General features: G+C 46.0%; 1 protein-coding gene across 4 annotated transcripts in view; it reads right to left on the bottom strand.

Annotated features, from left to right (window-relative positions):
* ebf1a (EBF transcription factor 1a) overlaps positions 1 to 19,538 on the bottom strand; it is a 425,690-nt gene that overhangs the window by 182,032 nt on the left and 224,120 nt on the right. For 3 of the 4 annotated variants that reach the window (XM_078550508.1, XM_078550510.1, XM_078550511.1), the window contains exon 8: positions 6,446 to 6,587. In XM_078550508.1, coding sequence (XP_078406634.1) covers positions 6,446 to 6,587 — 142 coding nt within the window. The remainder of the gene's footprint in view (positions 1 to 6,445; positions 6,588 to 19,538) is intronic. The other variant, XM_078550509.1, reaches the window with a different exon arrangement.

Below are 19,538 nucleotides of genomic sequence, written 5' to 3'. Positions count from 1 at the left end.
ATCATGTGGGTGTGTATCATGTGTGTGTGTATCTTGTGGGTGTGTGTGTGTGTGTCATGTGGGTGTGTGTGTGTGTGTGTGTGTCATGCGGGTGTGTGTGTGTGCACATGCGAGTGCGAGGGAATGACTCAAGATGCGCGTCGGGACCCCGCGAAAGTCCTGACTCACTGAACTCCGTGGGAATTGCCTGGGGAGTTTCAACTTCAGGTAGACAATTCCCCTGCTCCCTGGGGCTCTCTGCAAAGAGACTTGGGACAATTCCATGGGACTTAGCTGAATTGTTAGCCAGGAAATGTTAGACAGGTTACAACCTAGTCCAACATCTGGCTAATTCCAGAACTGACCTCCGCAAACACTCACACTGGCCCCCCACAACTCCCCTCTTGACCCCCCCCGACACCCTTCCTGACCCAACCCAACTATCTCCCCAACCCAGCCTGACTATCCCTCCTGACTGCACCATACCCCCAACCACCCAACTACCCCTTCCATCCCAACCCAACAACCCCCGACCCACCTACCACTTACCCTCCTACTATCCTACCCACCTGCCACCCTACTCGCTGGCCATCTCACTCATTGCCGCCCTAACCACCTTCCACCTCACCCACCCTACCCATTCATTAACATTCACGCTGAACCTTTTAAACTTACTACAAGGCAGCTAGTGCCATAAAAAGGGGCCAAGTCCTGTCTTCCCTCAACTCTACTGCGCTGCAACAGAGTGTCCCAAGGGAGGCTACGCTCAGCATTTCTGGTAAAGCCGGGCTCAGAAGACCTGGCAAGAAATGCAGAGCTGCTTCAGAGTGAGGAAAATTTCAAGCAGTGTGGTAATCCGACGATGATTGCCGCTCCTCGGAAGATCCGAGCCAATGAGTCCAGACAATGATGGTCTATCTTTTAACAGGAGATAGGGCTTGTAAAAAGCCAACCAGGAAACAACAGCAATTTCATAAAGGGAAACACAAGTCAACATTAATGAAAGAAACAGGACCTTTTCTGCACATGCAGGCTACACACTAATGTGTATTAAGCAGTTGGTGCTGTAAGCCCTTCAAGGTGCTCGAGTGTTAGCCCTGAGACATCTAACATCCCATGAACATTTTACGTGATTTCCAAGTGTTGAGAAGCCTGCCTGATTTACATAATGAAAGGGTCTACCAATTCACTATTGCCTTTTTGAGAGCTAGTTTTAGCTTTAGTTGAATGAGAGACACTGGTGGGGTGAAATGAGTGATGCAGCTTGGTATCCAGCATTACAGGTTACAAAGCACTGCAACACAGTAGCAGCTGTGTGAACCATCTACAAGATGCACTGCAGCAACTCACCAAGGCTCCTTCAACAGCACCTTCCAAACCCGCAACCACTACCACCTAGAAGGACATGGGCAGCAGATACATGGGAACACCACCACCTGGAAGTTCCCCCCCAAGCCACTCACCATCCTGACTTGGAAATATATCGCCATTCCTTCACTGTCACTGGGTCAAAATCCCAGAACTCCCTTCCTAACAGCACTGTGGGTATACCTACAGTGCATGGACTACAGCAGTTCAAGAAGGCAGCTCACCAGCACCTTCTCAAGGGCAATTAGGGATGGGCAATAAATACTTGCCCAGCCAGTGATGCCCACATCCCACGAAAGAATAAAAAAACACAGGCAACCAGCTGTGGCAATATTCCAGGTGTTGAGTGACTTGGACTGTGGAAAGAGCCTCCTACTGCACTAAAAGTGCTGATCCTCCAAGGGTACAATTCCACAGGCATCTCACATGTGAGGCTAGACAATGAATGTCTACAGACTATTTGGCTGTGAAGGGCAGCACAATTTAACCACATCCTGCGCTTGCCCCGCTGCCAAACCCGTGCGTTTCGCAGCAGAGGTTGGGCACAGGAAACCTGACTGGTTTTACCTCTCCTGACCCCTCAGGGGCACCAACACAACAGGTCGCACCACTACTGTTAAGTTTGGCTGATCCTGGCACAGGACTCAAAACAGGTGCCACATAATGTAGTGCCTCTGCTATTAGGTCATTCAGTAGCATAGAGTGCAGCAGGGCGAGAGGCAAGGCCAAAATGAAGAGCTCTATTGAGCTTAACCTTACCCACATTTTAAATTCAGAATTCCAAACACCACAGAGCGTTTCCAAAACAGTCAGCACATTCACACGTGACTGAAGCCTGAGCTGTTGACTGTAATTGGGGAAACATAAAAAAATCCCAATAGGTCCGACAGACGCAGTTTAGATCAGTGGTAGTCACGAGGCATAAAACTGATGATGACTTCCCCAAGCCAATTTACTTATCCATCTTCAACAACCTGAACAATAGGGAGCTGTAGCAGAGCTCCCTTCAGCACTTTCAAACTTTGTCACAGTTTTGTGCACAGCTCGCCATCTGAAATTTCTAACTCTTATGAAACTAGGAGGGTATAATTGTTTGGCTAATTGAGATACCATATCAGCACATTCTGCTAATTCAATCTCATTTGCTTATGCCAATTAAGTTAATTAGAAAATAGACTTTCCTCCATAATGGCAAATCCATAAGAACAATCTTTGTAAAACTTAAGTGAGTATAATTGTTACGCCATTATGGGCAACTTATGAAGAAATTATGCTAATTGTATCTAATTTACATATGAAATTGAACCAATTAGAACATAATTTTCCCTTACAACTCAACTTGAGAGTGCAGGTCGTGCCAATACTCCCCTAATTTTTGTGATACTATAGTGAAGCTTCATGAAGTAGCTGATTAAATTAAATCTACCTTTTGTTACTTACAAAGAGACCGGTTTGACTGCTTGTTGCACACATTTGGCCTTATGGTATATTGAGTAGTATATCAGATGGAAGACCCGTTGGAAATTGGGTGCATGGTCCTATAGTGTATTAGATTGGACATTTGATTCCCAAGGTCATAGTTTGAAGACCCATTCCAGAGATTTGAGCACATCATTTCAGATGACACTTTGGTGCAGTTCTGTGGGAGTGCTGCACTGTGTCCCAGGTGAGACATTAAACCAAGACCAAGTCTTCCCTCTGAGGTGGTAAATTACCCCGAGGCACTATTTCAAGAAGGGGTGCTAAGCTTCCCCAATGGCCTGGTCGATATTTATCCCTCAACTGACAAAATTAACCGTCACTTGAGCAATTATGGATTAAATAAGGAAGGCCAATATGGATTTGTTAAGGCAGCAGAGAGGGTTGATGAGGGTAATGTTGTTGATGTGGTGTACATGGGCTTCCAAAAGGCATTTGTTAAAGTGCTGCAGAAAAGACTTGTGAGCAAAGTTAGAGCTCATGAAATAAAAGGGACAGTAGCAACATGGATACGAAATTAAGAACAGAGACGAGTGGTGAATGGTTGTTTTTCAGACTGGATGGAGGTTTCTAGTGGGGATCCTCAGGGGCAGGTGTTAGGACCCCCGACCTTCCTGATATGTATTAATGACCCAGACCTTGGTATAAATTTCAAAATTTGCAGATGACACAAAACTTGGAAATATTGTGAACTTTGAGGAGGATAGTGATAGACTTCAACAGGACATTGACAGGTTGGTAGAATGGGTAGATAACTGGCAGATGAAATTTAATGCAGAAAAGTGTAAAGCAATTCATTTTGGCAGGAAGAACATGGAGAAACAATTTAAAATAAAAGGTACAATTCTAAATGGGGTACAGGAGCAGAGGGACCTGGGGGTATATGGGCACAAATGTACATATGGCAGGGCAGGCTGAGACAGCAGTTAAAAAAGCATAAGGGATACTGGGGAATAAAGTACAAAAGGGACATCCAGTACAAAAGCAAGGAAGCTATGATAACCCTGTATAAAACAGTGGTTCAGCCTTAGCTGGAATATTGTGTCCAGTTTTGCGCACCACACTTTAGGCAAGATGTGAAGGCATTAGAGAGAGAGTGCAGAAAAGATTCATGAGAATTGTTCCAGGAATGAGGAACTTCAGTTACGTGGTTTGATTGAAGAAGCTAGGGCTTTTCTCTTTGGAGAAGAGCAAGTTGAGAGGAGATTTGATAGAGGTGTTCAAAATCAGGATGGGTCTGGACAGAGTAGGTAGAGTGAAACTGTTCCCATTGGTGTAAGAATCAAGAACCAGAGGACACCAATTTAAGATGATTGGCAAAAGAAGCAGCGGCAACATGAGGAAAAACTTTTTTACGCAGAAAATGGTTAGGATCTGGAATGCACTGCCTGAGAGTGTGATGGAGGCAGATTCAATTGTGGCTTTCAAACAAGAATCAGATCAGTATCAGAAGAGGAATAAAATTGCTCTGAAGAGCCACATGGACTCGAAACGTTTCTCTCTCCACAGATGCTGCCAGACCTGCTGTGTTTTTCTAGCATCTTCTGTTTTTATTTCAGATTTCCAGCATCCGCAGTATTTTGCTTTTTAAAAACTTGCAGGGCTACAGGGGAAAATGCTGGGGCATGACAGGTGAGTTGCTCTTGCAGAAAGCTGGCACAAACACGATGGGCTGAATGGCCTCCTTCTGTGCTGTAACTATTCTGTGATTCTATGTTGTTATGACTAACTATTATCATTTACCTCAAAGTCGTTTGTGGGACCTTGCTGTGCATAAAGTGGCTGCGGTATTTCCCTACATTATAAGGATATTTAATTGGCTATAAAGTACTTCAGGGCATCCTGAGGTCTAGGAAGGTGATGTATAAATGCACTGTTTATTTCGATAATATATTGGATGCTTGGCTCTGTATTGGATCATTGGATCTACATCAGATTGGACAATTGGGTCTACAATAGATCAAATGGTTGGGTTTACAGTACATTGGACACTTGACTCTATAGTGTAAGGAGATGATTAACCCTCACGTGCTGCTTTGACAGCTGAGTTGGTAATGGTGGTGTGTAATGTAAAGAAGCTCCCATGGTTCAGTTCCTGGTCTCTGTTGTGTTAACCTATCCCAGTATAGTAGCTAAGCTATCACACGTGGCCTTGGGCACAGCAAGGCTTGAGAGGAGAAAATGCCTCAGTACCTGATTTGGTTGATAATGAAACGTCAGCGCAGAAACTAGGCAGTTCCAGGATAAGAATAGTGAGAATATAGATGAAAGAGGAAACTGTGGTGAGAGAGACCATCAAGTTAGAAAGAGGTAAATCAGAAAGCAAAGACTAAGCAAGGTGAGGGTTTTCACTGTTTTGAGACCGTGGAAATGAATGAGCTATGTGTTTTGATTTCAATGTGGTGACGAAGATTTTGCACTGTTATGTCAGTGTCTAAGGGGAAACATTAATGAATAGTCACTCCAGAGTCCAAAACAGTCAGGAGTCTTAATGATGAGGGCGAGTGACATGGACTGGGATGTAATCCTTCAACAAGTCCCACAATTTTAGCTCCTATAACATGACTTGCAGTGCAAGTGTGACAATTTTGCGCAAGTAGGTTAAGAAGCCAGTTAGGCTTAAGTAGGTTAAGCGAAAGCAAATCACTCATTAATAACTGAAAGTTTGGTCATTCCAAATCATCAGTCCTTGATTTGTTGTGCATTTGTAATCAATTAATTTATATTTCAAGAATTTTACTAGAAATGAGAGGTTACATCTAGTGGGAAAGATTGAACAGACTGGACTTCTTCTCTCTGGCTTAGGGGATGACCTGATAAGACTTCTTCTGAAAGGGTTTGATAAGGTAGGCATAGAGCAGATGTGAGGGAGGTCAAAACTAGAGGCTTTCAATATAAAATAGTCATAAATCCAATAAGGAATTCGGGAGAAACATCCTTGCCCAAAGAGTGGTTAGAATGTGGAGCTCGCTATCACAAGGAGTAGTTGAGGCAAATAACTTGAATGCAATTAAGGTAAAGTATATTGGAGTGTGTGGGGAGAGTTGGTTAGCTCAGTTGGCTAGACTGCTAGTGTGGATCAGGTTAATGCCAACATCACGGGGTTCGATCCCTGTTCCGGCTGAGGTAGTCTCCTCGCCCTGCCCGTAGTTTAAAAAAATCACAGCACTTTTCCTGTGGTTCAGTGGATAGTCACCAAGGATCTGCCTTTGGGCAGAGAACTGAAGAAGAAGAAGAAGATAAGTATATGAGGGAGAAAGGAACACAAGGATATGTTGATAGAATTAGACACAATAGGGAATGAAAAGGTATGTGTAGAACATAAGCACTGTTATAGACCAGCTAGGACAAATGGCCTGTTTCTGTGTTTTATAGTCTGTGTAATTCTACATCAATGCTGCCTATTTGTTCCAGCAGCCAGTGACTGCTGTCATCTTAACTAAATTTTGATGAAATAAAAAGTTCTAGAGATGTTGCAGCTGGAACACCAATATACAGAACTTCACAAGCATTTACAAATTAGGTGCTGGGGTTGGTGGGGAGTGGGGGGGGGTGGTGGGGGGGCGGTGGGGTGGGGGTGGGAGGGTTTAGCGTTAACCAATGAAAATGATATGCCTACCATGTTCCAGATAAGAGGGCGTACCTTCAGAGGGATCGAGCCTTCGAGCCCTCCGACCATGTTTGGAGTTGTTGTGGACGAACATGTTGTCAGAAATGGCCAGCACGTGGCCATCCACGTTCACCGTTGTGGAGACAACAACCTGTGGAGAGAGGAATTGAAAGAGCGTTAGAGAAATCCTCTACAACTGACAGACTACCAGTAACAAAGGCTGTTTCAGAACCAACCCCACCTGCTCAATCATATTGTCCTGGAGAAGGAAAAATATATAAGCAAATTCAGAGGTAAAAAATCAATCAGGAAACAGCACCAGATCCCTGGGTCAGGGAGAAGAAAGTGGAAATAAAATACTTTATCAGGACAGAGAGAGTAAGCCTGAGGCATTACTTTCAGAGACACCAGGGAAAAAGGGAAAAAGTGTCGGCTCATGATGGGAAGTTTGGGACAAAGCTAGGGAAGATTTCTTTACACAGCGGGCGATCGGTAGCTAGAAGTTGTTTCCAGAAAGGGTAGTTGAAGCCTGGACATCCCATTATTTGCAGGAGTAGCTCAATGCTGAAATGGGAACATCGTTGGGTCAGTATTCAGGAAGGGTAAGGTGAAAAGACTCTCTTCCTCTGAGTTTATCTTGTGAGCACTCGTTCCAATTATGGTCTACCCATTTCAAGTGTCACATATCATTAAGCTGGAGGGAAGGCCCAGGTTCCCTCCTGGGTCAGCGTTGAGATATCCATTCTCTCCCAGAGCTCAGTTGCAGCATTCCTCTGTCAGGAAATGGAAAATTGGCACCTGTTCGATGCGCAGAATTCCCCTTGCTGGAGATATACAGATGCGGATGTTGGGCAAGGATAGGAATCCATGGTCATCTGGCCTCCCCACACCAACTATGTTGACTCTTGGTGAAGAAGTGTCAGCCATGCAGGACAATGGAGGTTGCAGGAATCAGTGGGCCTTATCTCAAAAACAAAACAAAGTGTCTTCAAGCAAGAAAGAAAAAGAAAACTGGGTGAGATTTTCTCACCTTGCACCTACTGTAAACTTGAGCTCATCCAGAACTCCATGCCAACACCGCTGTGCTCGCTGAACTACATTGGCTCTGAGTTTGGCAACATCCTGATTATGCTTCTTTTCAGACCCCTCTGTGGCTTCACCCCCACTGAGCTCTGTAATCGACTCCAGCCCCACAAACCTCAAGGGTACCTGCGCTTCTCTAATCCTGGCCTCTTGAGCATCTGCATTTTAATCCGTTGGCAGTGTTGCCATTTGCTGCCAAGGTCCTAAATTTTAGAGTTCCCTCCTTAAACATCTCCGCATCTATTCCTCTTCTTCCAACTTGAAGATGCTCCTTAAAATCTAGCTCTTTGAGAAAGTTTTTTGCCAGCTGCCTTAACGTTTCCTTACAGAGCTGTCAAATTTTGTTTTGCAATGTTCATGCGAAGGCCTGTGTAGTTATATCCTGTTCTGCCTCATTGAAGTTCACACTGATCTCATTGGGCCACGTGTTCCTTCAGGGATTCCAACTGTCCTTGAAAATCTCTAATTGCCTCACATCCTGAACCCACTTGAACATACGAACATATGTAACATGAGCAGAAGTAGGCCATTTGGCCCCTCCAGCCTGCTCTGTCATTCAATAAGATCAATGGGGTGTTTTATTACGTTAAGGGTGCTGTATAAATATGCTACCATTTTTTTTTAAAAGGTAGCGCTCCATGGGACATTGACAATTTTTTGTTGCCTTAATCAAATGGTCCTTCATGATTTGCAAGTTTGGAGAGGGAGTGTCAGCAGGTCGATGGTCGGAGAGGGTACAGCAGCCAGCCCGAACCCCATTCTGCTCACTCATACGTGCTTCCTGGCAGGGATAATTAGGCAGTTGACATTTCTTCTCTTCCTTCTTGCCGTTAAGTGCCACTTAGGCCAGTTGTGAAAAGGAAGAACTTGCATTGTGATAGCACCTTTTGCAACCTCAGGTCACCCAAGAGCCAATTACAACTAATTAAGTAGTTGTTCCTCTCTGAGATAGATTTGCATTTACACACTGGGGCTGGGCCAAATCAGAGGAGGAATGATAGTTTCGTGTGCATGCATTGCACATTTTGTAGCACATCAAGCTTTCAATATTTTTAAGGCAGAGGTAGAGAGAATCTTGTTAGGCAGGGGAATCAATGGTTATCGGGGGTAGATGGGATTGTGGAATTCAGAACACAAACAGATCAGCCATGATCTTATTGAACGACAGAGCAGGCTAGAGGGGCCAAATGGCCTACTTCTGCTCATATTACATATGTTCGTATGTTCAAGTGGGTTCAGGATGTGAGACAATTAGAGATTTTCAAGGACAGTTGGAATCCCTGAAGGAGCACGTGGCCCAATGAGATCAGTGTGAACTTCAATGAGGCAGAACAGGATATAACTACACAGGCCACACACTGCATTTAAAGCAGCACAGCCCCATGTATATTTAGCAATGCTCACCAATTTAGTTTCAAACACATATGTGTTTTGTACGTGACTTGGCCAATAAAACCTTGCGTTCTGGTTCAATGCAGCAGAGGTCAAAGTCCATCAGGCACATAGTTAAGAAAACTGATTGAGAAGAGACTGCGTGTTGAAAGGGACAATCCTCACACATAAACCCCCTGTGATCCTCAATCAGCGATCCATCTATTAATCCTAGCATAAAGTAGGACTTCCCTCTGTTCAGCTGGAACAGAGATGATCTATCAACCTATCAGCAGAAGACAATTACAATGTAAAAATCAAATATTTTGAAGGCAAGCCCAGTTTTTCCACTCCCGCACAAATAGCTGCGCTGTTATCACTTTTCGGGGGAGATCAAGCCACTTGCTTCCCTCCCAATCCTTTGGAACATCTGGACAACAAGCCAGCTAGAGAACACTTGGTCAATGGAGCTTCAAAGCAAATTGAGAGCATTTTCATTGAAATAAAAATTGCAAATTCAAAAAATGTCTGTGAGTTGTGTACGATACATTAAAGCAAATCCTGATGTTGAGTATCTTCTTTTTGAAAAGAACTGCTGGTGACTCTCTCTCTATAAAATACAGCCTGCTAGTGACTCTCTGTCTAAAACACAGCCTGCTGGTAACTCACTCTCTCTCTCTCTCGCTGTTTAAAATACAGCCTGCTGGTAACTCTCTCTCTCTCTTTAAAATATAGCCTGCTGGTAACTCTCTCTCTTTAAAATACAGCTGCTGGTAACTCTCTCTCTCTCTCTCTTTAAAATACAGCCTGCTGGTAACTCACTCTCTCTCTCTCTCTCTCTTTAAAATATAGCCTGCTGGTAACTCTCTCTCTTTAAAATACAGCCTGCTGATAACTCTCTCTCTCTTTAAAATACAGCCTGCTGGTGACTCTCTCTCCCTCCTTTAAATACAGCCTGCTGGTAACTCTCTCTCTCTCTTTAAAATATAACCTGCTGGTAACTCTCTCTCTCTCTCTTTTAAATACAGCCTGCTGATGTCTCTCTCTCTCTCTTAAAAATACAGCCTGCTGGTGACTCTTCTCTCACTCTTTAAAATGCAGCCTGCTGGTGACTCTCTCTGTGTGTTTAAAATACAGCTGCTGGTGACTCTCCCTCTCTCTCTATTTAAAATACAGCCTGCTAGTGACTCTCTCTCTCTTTAAAATACAGCCTGCTGATGACTCACTCTCTCTGTTTAAAATACAGCTGCTGGTGACTCTCTCTCTCTCTCTGTCTAAAATACAACTGCTGGTAACTCACTCACTCTCTTTAAAATACTACCTGCTGGTGACTCTCTCTCTTGCTCTTTAAAATACAGCCTGCTAGTGACTCTCTCTCTCTCTCTTTAAAATACAGCCTGCTGGTGACTCTCTCTCTCTCTGTTTAAAATGCAGCCTTCAGGTGACTCTCTCTTTCTCTCTTTAAAATACAGCCTTTAGGTGACTCTCTCTCTCTCTGGACTGGGAGCAGCTACTTTTAGGTAAATCTGCATCAGAGCAGTGGGACTCATTCAAGAAGGAAACAGAGAGAGCACAGGGCCAACATATTCCAGTAAAGATAAAGGGTGGGACCAACAAATCCAGGATCCTGGATGTCGAGGGATATACAGGATTGGATAAAGAGAAAAAGGGGAACTTAGGGTAGATACCGGGGTGCTCAAAGCACCAGAAGCCCTAGGGGAGTATAGAATGTGTAGGCACGAACTTAAAAAGGAAATTAGGAGAACAAAAAGGGGGCATGAAAAAACATTGGCAGGTAAAATAAAGGAAAATCCAAAATTATTTTACAAGTACACTAAGAGTAAGAGGATAACTAGGGAAAGAGTAGGGCCCATTATGGACCATAGTGGTAATTTGTGTGGGGAGCCGGAAGACGTAGGTAGGGTTCTTAATGAATACTTTGCGTCGGTGTTCACAAGTGAGAGGGACGGCGTGGGTATGGAAATCAGGCAGAAGGACTCTGATACAATTAAAGAAATTAGCATAGAGGAGGTTCTAAATGGTCTGGCAGGCTTAAAAGTAGATAAATCTCCAGGCCCGGATGAAATGTATCCTAGGCTGTTGAATGAGGCAAGGGAGGAGATAGCAAGGGCGCTGGCAATAATTTTCAAAACCTCTCTAGTCACAGGAGAGGTGCCAGAGGACTGGAGGACAGCCAATGTGGTGCTGTTATTGAAGAAGGGAGGAAGGGATAAACCAGGGAACTACAGGCCAGTCAGTCTAACCTCAGTGCTGGGGAAACTATTGGAAGCAATTGGGGGACAGAATTAATCTACACTTGGAAAGGCAGGGATTAATCAAGGTTAACATAGTTTTGTTAAGGGGAGGTCATGTCTGACCAATTTGATTGAATTTTTCGAAGAGGTGACCAGGTGTGTAGATGAGGGCAATGCAATTGATGTTTACTTGGACTTCAGCAAGGCTTTTGATAAAGTCCCGCATGGGAGACTGATAACGAAGGTAAGAGCCTGTGGGATCCAAGGCAATTTGGCAAATTGGATCCAGAATTGGCTGAGTGGCAGGAAGCAGAGGGTGATGGTCGAGGGGTGTTTTTGTGACTGGATGCCTGTGTCCAGTGGGGTTCCACAGGGATCGGTGTTGGGTCCCTTGCTGTTTGTGGTATATCTAAACGATTTCGACTTGAATGTAGGAAGATTGATCAGTAAGTTCATGGATGACACAAAAATTGGTGGGGTGGTAAATCATGAGGAGGATAGCCTTACATTACAGGAAGATATAGACGGGCTGGTCAGATGGGCTGATCAGTGGCAAAAGGAATTTACTCCAGATAAGTGTGAGGTGATGCACTTGGGCAGGACTAACAAGGCACGGGAATACACGATGAATGGTAGGACCCTGGGAAGTACCAAGGATCAAAGGGACCTTGGTGTGCATGTCCACCGGTCCCTTAAGGTAGCGGGACGGGTAGATAAGGTGGTTAAGAAGGCATATGGGATACTTGCCTTGATTAGTCGAGGCATAGAATATAAGAGCAGGGAGGTTATGCTGGAACTGTATAAAACACTGGTTAGGCCACAGCTGGAGTATTGCGTACAGTTCTGGAATCCGCATTATAGGAAGGATGTGATTGCACTAGAGACAGTGCAGAGAAGATTTACCAGGATGTTGCCTGGGCTGGAGAGTTTTAGTTAAGAGGAGAGATTGGGTAGACTGGGGTTATTTTCCCTACAGCAGAGGAGATTGAGGGGGGACATGATTGAGGTGTATAAAATTATGAGGGGCATAGATAGGGTAGACAGGAAGGAACTTTTCCCCTTGGTGGAGGGATCAATAACCAGGGGGCATAGATTTAAGGTAAGGGGCAGGAGGTTCAGAGGGGATGTGAGGAAGAATTTTTTCACCCAGAGGACGGTGGGAATTTGGAACTCACTGCCTGAAAGTGTGGTAGAGGCAGAAACCCTCATAACATTTAAGAAGTATTTGGATGTGCACTTGCAATGCCATGGCATACAAGGCTATGGGCCTAGTGCTGAAAAATGGGATTAGAATAGTTAGATACTTGTTTGGCCGGCGCAGACTCAATGGGCCGAAGGGCCTTTTTCTGTGCTGTAAACCTCTGTGACTCTTTGAAATACAGCCTACTGGTGACTCTCCCTCTCTTTAAAATACAGCTTGCTGGTGACTCTCTCTCTAAAATACAGCCTGCTGGTGACTCTCTCTCTCTCTCTCTCTTAAAATACAGCCTGCTGGTTACTCTCTCTCTCTCTCTCTTTAAAATACAGCCTGCTGGTGACTCTCTCTCTCTCTCTCTTTTTAAAATACAGCCTGCTGGTGACTCTCTCTCTCTCTCTCTTTAAAACACAGCCTGCAGGTGAGTTTCTCTCTCTTTAAAATACAGTCTTGTTAGGAACTAGATGTAGTTTTAAATAAGTAATATTTATATTTGTAGGTGTTAGGAACCAGATATAGTTTAAGTAAGTTGTATTTGTGTTTGTGGGTGTTAGGAATAAGCTATAGCTTTAAATTTGAGGCCTGAATTTTACCTTCGGCATAGTGTAGCGCGCACCCTACACAATGGAACGTAGTATGACGCGCGTTGACATCGAGCGTGCGTCCCGACATCATTGCGCACTCATGTGATATTTCACTCGGCGGGCACATGCTGGAGTCAGCTGTGCATCCGCCACTAATTGAAAGACCTATTGAGGCCATTAAGGGCCCAATTAACTTGAAATTTACGCTGCCCGTCCAACCTAATGGTTGGCGGGCAGGCGAAAAGGCCAAGCAGCCTTTACATTTTTAGGAAATCTCATCCACGAGCGGGATGAGGTTTCCTAAAGCTAATACTCATTAAATAAAACCTTTATTTTGAAAATAAAAGCATGTCCCAACAGAGAAAGCTGCAGGAAGCAGACTTAAAGCAAAATAGACTTGCAGGAAGCCAGAAGATCCAAGGAGACAGCCAAAGGTCTGTAACTCTTTACTAAAGGCATGTGAAGCACTGGTGTTCTGCTGGCACAGCTGAGTATCTGAGAAAAAGTGCATGGAAAGTGTCCGAAAGAATGCGTCTTTTCAGAGAAGATTCCAAAGCGAGTACTTCGAGAGTGGAGATTGGAAACCCTCGTGTGAAAGACAGAGCTCAGTGAGACCAGTTGGCTCATGGTGTGACAACCATCTGGGGGGAGTTGATGAGAGATCCATAACATCTGTTTGGGGTGGCATCTGTCACTTGGTTTCAGAGCATGTTGTGCCTGACCACAGGTCATCCATTGGTTTACATGCACTGTGTACTTACTGTGAACATTAGAGTATAAGATAGCTTTTGTAACTTGTGTTATCCTTACTCATCTGTATAAATCTGCAAAGATATAGTTATGGGTGAAGAAGTATTGTAATATAGTTCATCTTTTCTTGTTTAATAAATGTTTTATTCCTTTCTTAAAAATTCATCAGCTGACTCCTGTGACTCTGTTTAGTAGCTGCCCTCCATGTTTCTAAAAAAAAGTAAAAGTTAGGATCTATCAAGCTGGGTTCCACCCTGGGATCTGACTTTCCAGCCGTAACATCAGCAGGGATCCTAACAGGATGTGTAAGTAAAATACGGCCTGCTGGTGACTCTCTCTCTCTTTAAAATACAGCCTGCTGGTGACTCTCTCTCTCTTTAAAATACATCCTGCTGGTGACTCTCTCTCTCTCTCTTTAAAATACAGCCTGCTGGAGACTCTCTCTCGCTCTCTCTCTCTTTAAAATACAGCCTGCTGGTCACTCTCTCTCTCTCTGTCTCTCTTTAAAATACAACCTGCTGGTCACTCTCTCTCTCTTTAAAATACAGCCTGCTGGTTGTCCTGTATTGTATGCATGCCAATGCAGACAATGACAAGTAGCTATAAGAAGCTGCATAGTGACATCGCTATGACATCACTGTGTTTAAGGCTAGAGGATAAAAGGTACAGTCTCCATGTTAGATGTTCACTATTGCCTGTGATCTTTACTGCAGATATTCACTATCGTCTGTGACTCTGTATCAGTGAAACTTTATGTACACCTTATGAGTCAGGCATATAGTCAAGTAGTCAGCTTATGTAACTGTTAGGACCCCGGCTAGATCAAGGCATGTGTAGAGCTGTATATAGTTGTTACTTGTAATAAACTTCATGTAATTGTGTTTGACCAGAGCCATTGTCAGTCTCAATATCTTGCTTAGCATAGATAGCACAGAGACAGATTCCTTGAGGTCCACATCAAGACCCTCAACATATATGGTGGCAGCAGACTGCAAGACACCATAACAGGTTGGCAGGTGGTCACTTCTAAAGATGTCACCGCAGGGAAGATAATTTCTGAAGATACCAGAACACAAGGCAGGAGACCACTTCAGCAGCAACACCAACGGTAGTGATTCCACTTACCCAGCTCCAATCCAGGCTCCTCGAGGGAAGGACAGTCTATGAGTACAACACTTTAAGGGAAGTCACTCACAGGGAACCTCAGTCCGGGTGCTTCAGTTTAAAAACAGAAACAGTCCAATTCTTCAGCCACAGGAACTTGGCATCCGACATTAGGCACAGAGACTAGTTCCCACAGACATCCGAGTTCAGAAGAAAGTGAAGGCCTCACTGCAAGCTCAGTGATTTGGGCAGCAGGCTTCGTCATATCTGAACGCTGGGATCAGCTATTTTAAGTCACTCATCCTAACAGTGAAGGCTAGAGCGCCGAGTTTGTTAAAAAAAAAAGTGCAAATTCCAACAGCTCCCGGTAGAACTCAGCACAACTGTCGGTTGGTTTGACCATTTTGTTTTTTCAGTTTCAGCGCCAAAATCAGTTTTCCCACGCCAACAATCGAGGCATGGTAGCAACGCCACAGTTTCAATACTGCAATGGACACAACAAGCAAGGCACAATCTCTGCAATCGAAAGGTCTGCAACTTCAAATTCTTTCTTCTTATTTCAAGCCAGGCTAAAAGAAGCCAAGTATCTAAAGTGCTGCTTTTAAAACATGCAGCAAAAGGAGAAGCAAACTTTTTCCCTCAGCAGCACTCTGTCATGAGCCAACATTGTTGTAGCATCTGTTCTCTGGCAGCACAGGGACCACAGTCAGATAGACAGCAAGTGCAAATTCTCATCCATTGTCACAGCACTCAGTAACTATATTTGTGTAGCACCCAGTGCAGCCAATAACCAAGAACATCACAATGGCCCATAGAGACTTGACTGGCATGCAGGAGATCTTCCTTTAGAATTTCAACTCTTTCAACAGAGGATGCCCTTACACATTGTGGACCAGCAGGTACAGGAACAAGAGGAAAAAGCAGCCAAATTACTAATTGCTCTTGGCAACGAGGGGCTAATGCGTATATCTGATGAACACCAGAAAGACGATAAATTCTTCAAGCTTGGCGAAAAATAATTAAAGGTCCGAGTTAACTTTAGAATTCACAGGCTAGAGTTCATGCGCACTCTGTCTTTAAAATACTGCCTGCTGGTGACTCCCTCTAAGGCAGAATTTTCCCTTCTGGGACTAAGGGGAGGATCTTCCGGTTGGCGAGCAGGGGTGGGGCCGCTCGCCGACCCGTAAAATGACGTGGGATGATGTCAGGTGGAACTCCCGATGTCACCCTGCGTCTCTTCCATTTTCAGGTCGGAGGGGGCACAGCCAAGTCAGCTGTGCGCCAGCCAACCTGTCAACAGCCTATTGAGGCCATTGAGAAACTAATTAAAATCATTGATGGACCTGCCTGTCCAACCTTAGGGTTGGCGGGCAGGCCGGGGACCCTGGCAGGCTTCAGAAAAAACATGAAACCTCATCCAGAGGCGGGATGAGGTTTCATGAGGGTTTTTAAATATTTAATAAAGGTTTCAGTAAAAGTGATGGACATGTCCCAACCCATGTGACAGGGTCACATGAGGTGACAGGGTCACATGAGGGGACATGTCAGGGAAATGTTGCTATCATTTGCTTAACATTTTTAAATTTGGCGCCGATCTCCCTGAGGCAGCACTTAGCCTCAGGGAGATGAGTGCACTCTTTCGTGCGCATGCGAGAAAGAGCACACTCTCCTGGCTAAGGGATTCCCCCACCCGCCCGCACAGGGTGCGCACAGCACTTCCTGGCGGACATCACACTGGGCGGGCCTTAATTGGCCCGCCCACGTAAAATGGCGGCACGCCCCCAATCGGGGGTGCTGATCGGAGGCGCATCTCCCTGCGCCCGCTCCTGCACTTCCCCCCCCAACGGGGGGAACATTTTCCCCTAAGTCCCATGGCGGGTGCAGGGAGTATTTGCTGCTGCGGAGGCCACCAGAGCTTTGCATGGTATTGCGCGACCCTGTCCTTATTAATTATATAGCTGGGGGTTTCCCAACATTTTGCGCAGTGGGGCGGGCTGGATGGCTCGCATTCATATCCTGGCGCCATCTTTAAAAGGCGCCCAGACAGCAACCTGCACAATGTTGAAGGGGGAGATGGCCCGATGAGGCCAGGGAGCTCTGGCACCCAATTTCAGCGACACCTCCCTGGGCGTCCTGCTCAAGCAAGTGGAGGCCAGGAGGAATGGGAGGAGGAGGCCAAGCAGGAAGGCAAAGCCGGCATGGGAGCAAGTCTCCAGGGCAGTGAGTGCCCAGGGCTTACAGCAGAGGACTGCTCCGCAATGCCACAAAAGGATGGATAACCCAATTCACGCTGCCAGGCTAAGTGAGCCATCAACTGCTCACACTCACCTCGCTGAATGACACAGGGGATATGGACCTGCATCCCATCACTGTAGCCATGGGTGAGCTTTTGCATTGGCTACGCAAGAGGGGATTGGACACCTCCACCTCCTTCCAGGTGCCCCTTCTCCTCAAGGAATCAAGCAGAGCCCCTCAGGCACCCAAAGGGAGGAGGGGCGGCAGTTGGACACCCCTGGGACCACCCACTCAGGACTCTCTGAGGGTGTGCGGCCCTTCCAAATTCCCCCTTGCCTGTGACCCCTTCAGTGTCATCCTCTGTGACTGCAGAGGGAGCAGCTGCCCCACAACAGGACAGCCAAAGTAAGCTGGGGCCCTCCAGGCCTCGGGTCTCCAGAGGACGGCTGCCGTGGTCAACCAAGACAACAGGGCCAATTGGTCAGCAGGCTGCCTCCAGCCCTGCTGCGGCTTTTGGGGAAGCACCTAAAAGAAGCGGTAGGGAAAGGAAAATTAAGAAGTTTTGATTTCACGGATGCACTGTGACTGTTACACATAATCACACTTTTGTAAATATAGTTCACTTGCACTTTAATCATGTCTGATGTGGTTTATTCACAATAGTCTTTAAGCTTGTGTGCAACCCCAACCCCCCATCTGTCCCCCAACATCTTCCAAGGGACACCCCATGTCCCCCGGAATCAGGCATGTGCAGGGAGGCAAAGGTCTTTGCCAGGTCCCTTGCAAGCCATGTGCAAGAACTCTCCCACGCACACTGAGCCTTAGCCCTTCATACTTTCATCTGTCCCAGGGCCCTAGCATTGTAAGTACTACATGCTGGGGTTCCCCTTCAGTTGTCCAGTTGAGATGGCCTGCATCTCTGCCCATCTCCAATGACCCAGCTCCCATGCAGCATCTTGAGCTCTCCACCACAACGCCGTGCGTAGTAGCTTGCAGCCTTGGTCATCGTCACCTTCGAAGTTGGGCCTGATACCTATTTCTCTCCCCCACATAACCACTGACCTCCCTCTGGAATCACTTTTGACCTCCCTCATCACCTTACAGGTCAATGGAGAAGTCCCCTACCTTCCCAAACAGCCCACCCCCGTAACAATAGATGTGCCCACCCTCATCCAGCCAACCCTCCGAATCCGCATCACCTTCCACAACCCTCAGCGCCCCTTCACTTGACTTCACCGCACCCTTACCCTCTCACTATACTGGTTCCCACTGCCCCCTTGAACAGTCACCATCCTATCCTATCACTGGTACCCTCAGTATGTACCACCCAAGAATCCACTGACCTCTCCCTCTGAAGCCCTCTCCCCTCCCCACATGCTCGTCCACACCTCGACACCCCCCGAATGTCCATCCACACCTCTGCCACCCCATGTCCGTCCACACCTATACACTCCCCCAATATCCGTCCACACCTATACACCTCCCCAATGCCTGTCCACACCTCTGCCACCCCATGTCCGTCCACACCTATACACTTGAAGATCTGAGCCCTGGAAGAAGCTGCTACACCGAGAACAACCACCTCCTGAATGCTGCTGCGCAGAAAAGGTCCACATGGTTGATGTTCCACCCACCCATTCCTGCTCATGGTATTCCAGGTTGCTGGAGGCCTCCAAATTCTCTTCAGATCTCCACAAGCTGTCCCAGGCCTTCTTCAGGTAAGTGCTGGCATGTTTTGGACCAGTGTGATTGCCCGCTGGCGGCGTGGGTGATTGGGTGGGAGGGGTGATTCCAGTCCGGCCTTCATTGGCAGCCAAATAGTGGGATGTAAATCGGTTTTACGTCGGCCTCTGGTGGGAATTGCAATCCACCAGGGCAGTCGGGAGTGCAAGAGTCCACCATTGTTTTATGTTGGCGGGAAGCCGATTTTCCAGCACCCAGCACATTGTCACCCCCACCCCCCCCTGACCGACATCAAACCAGCCGTGGAGGGTACCAGAAAATTCCGCCCTGTAAAATACAGCCTGCTAGTGACTCTCTCTCTCTCTCTCTCTCTGTTTAAAATACAGCCTGCTGGTGACTCTCTCTCTCTCTCTCTCTCTCTCTGTTTAAAATACAGCCTGCTGGTGACTCTCTCTCTCTCTCTCTCTCTCTCTCTGTTTAAAATACAGCCTGCTGGTGACTCTCTCTCTCTCTCTCTCTCTCTCTGTTTAAAATACAGCCTGCTGGAGACTCTCTCTTTAAAATACAGCCTGCTGGTGACTTTCTCTTTAAAATACAGCCTGCTGGTGACTCTCTCTCTCTCTCTCTCTCTCTCTCTCTCTGTTTAAAATACAGCCTGCTGGAGACTCTCTCTTTAATGTAGGGACTGGCGGTGTCTTCCCTTTTCTAATAGGATGAATTGTAGATGTCCCTATTGAAAAGCTGTCCTTTTATCTAATCTCCCTGCATAAAAGAGATACTTGTTATGAGATTATTTTCTTTTGAAGGAGTCCCAATGGTGTAACTGCCTCTCAAAGGCTCCT

This window comes from Cetorhinus maximus, chromosome 10, assembly GCF_964194155.1.
Source record: "Cetorhinus maximus chromosome 10, sCetMax3.hap1.1, whole genome shotgun sequence".
Taxonomy (NCBI): domain Eukaryota; kingdom Metazoa; phylum Chordata; class Chondrichthyes; order Lamniformes; family Cetorhinidae; genus Cetorhinus; species Cetorhinus maximus.
Note: the sequence above shows the minus strand (reverse complement) of the source record. Positions and strands in the feature narration are given on the sequence as shown.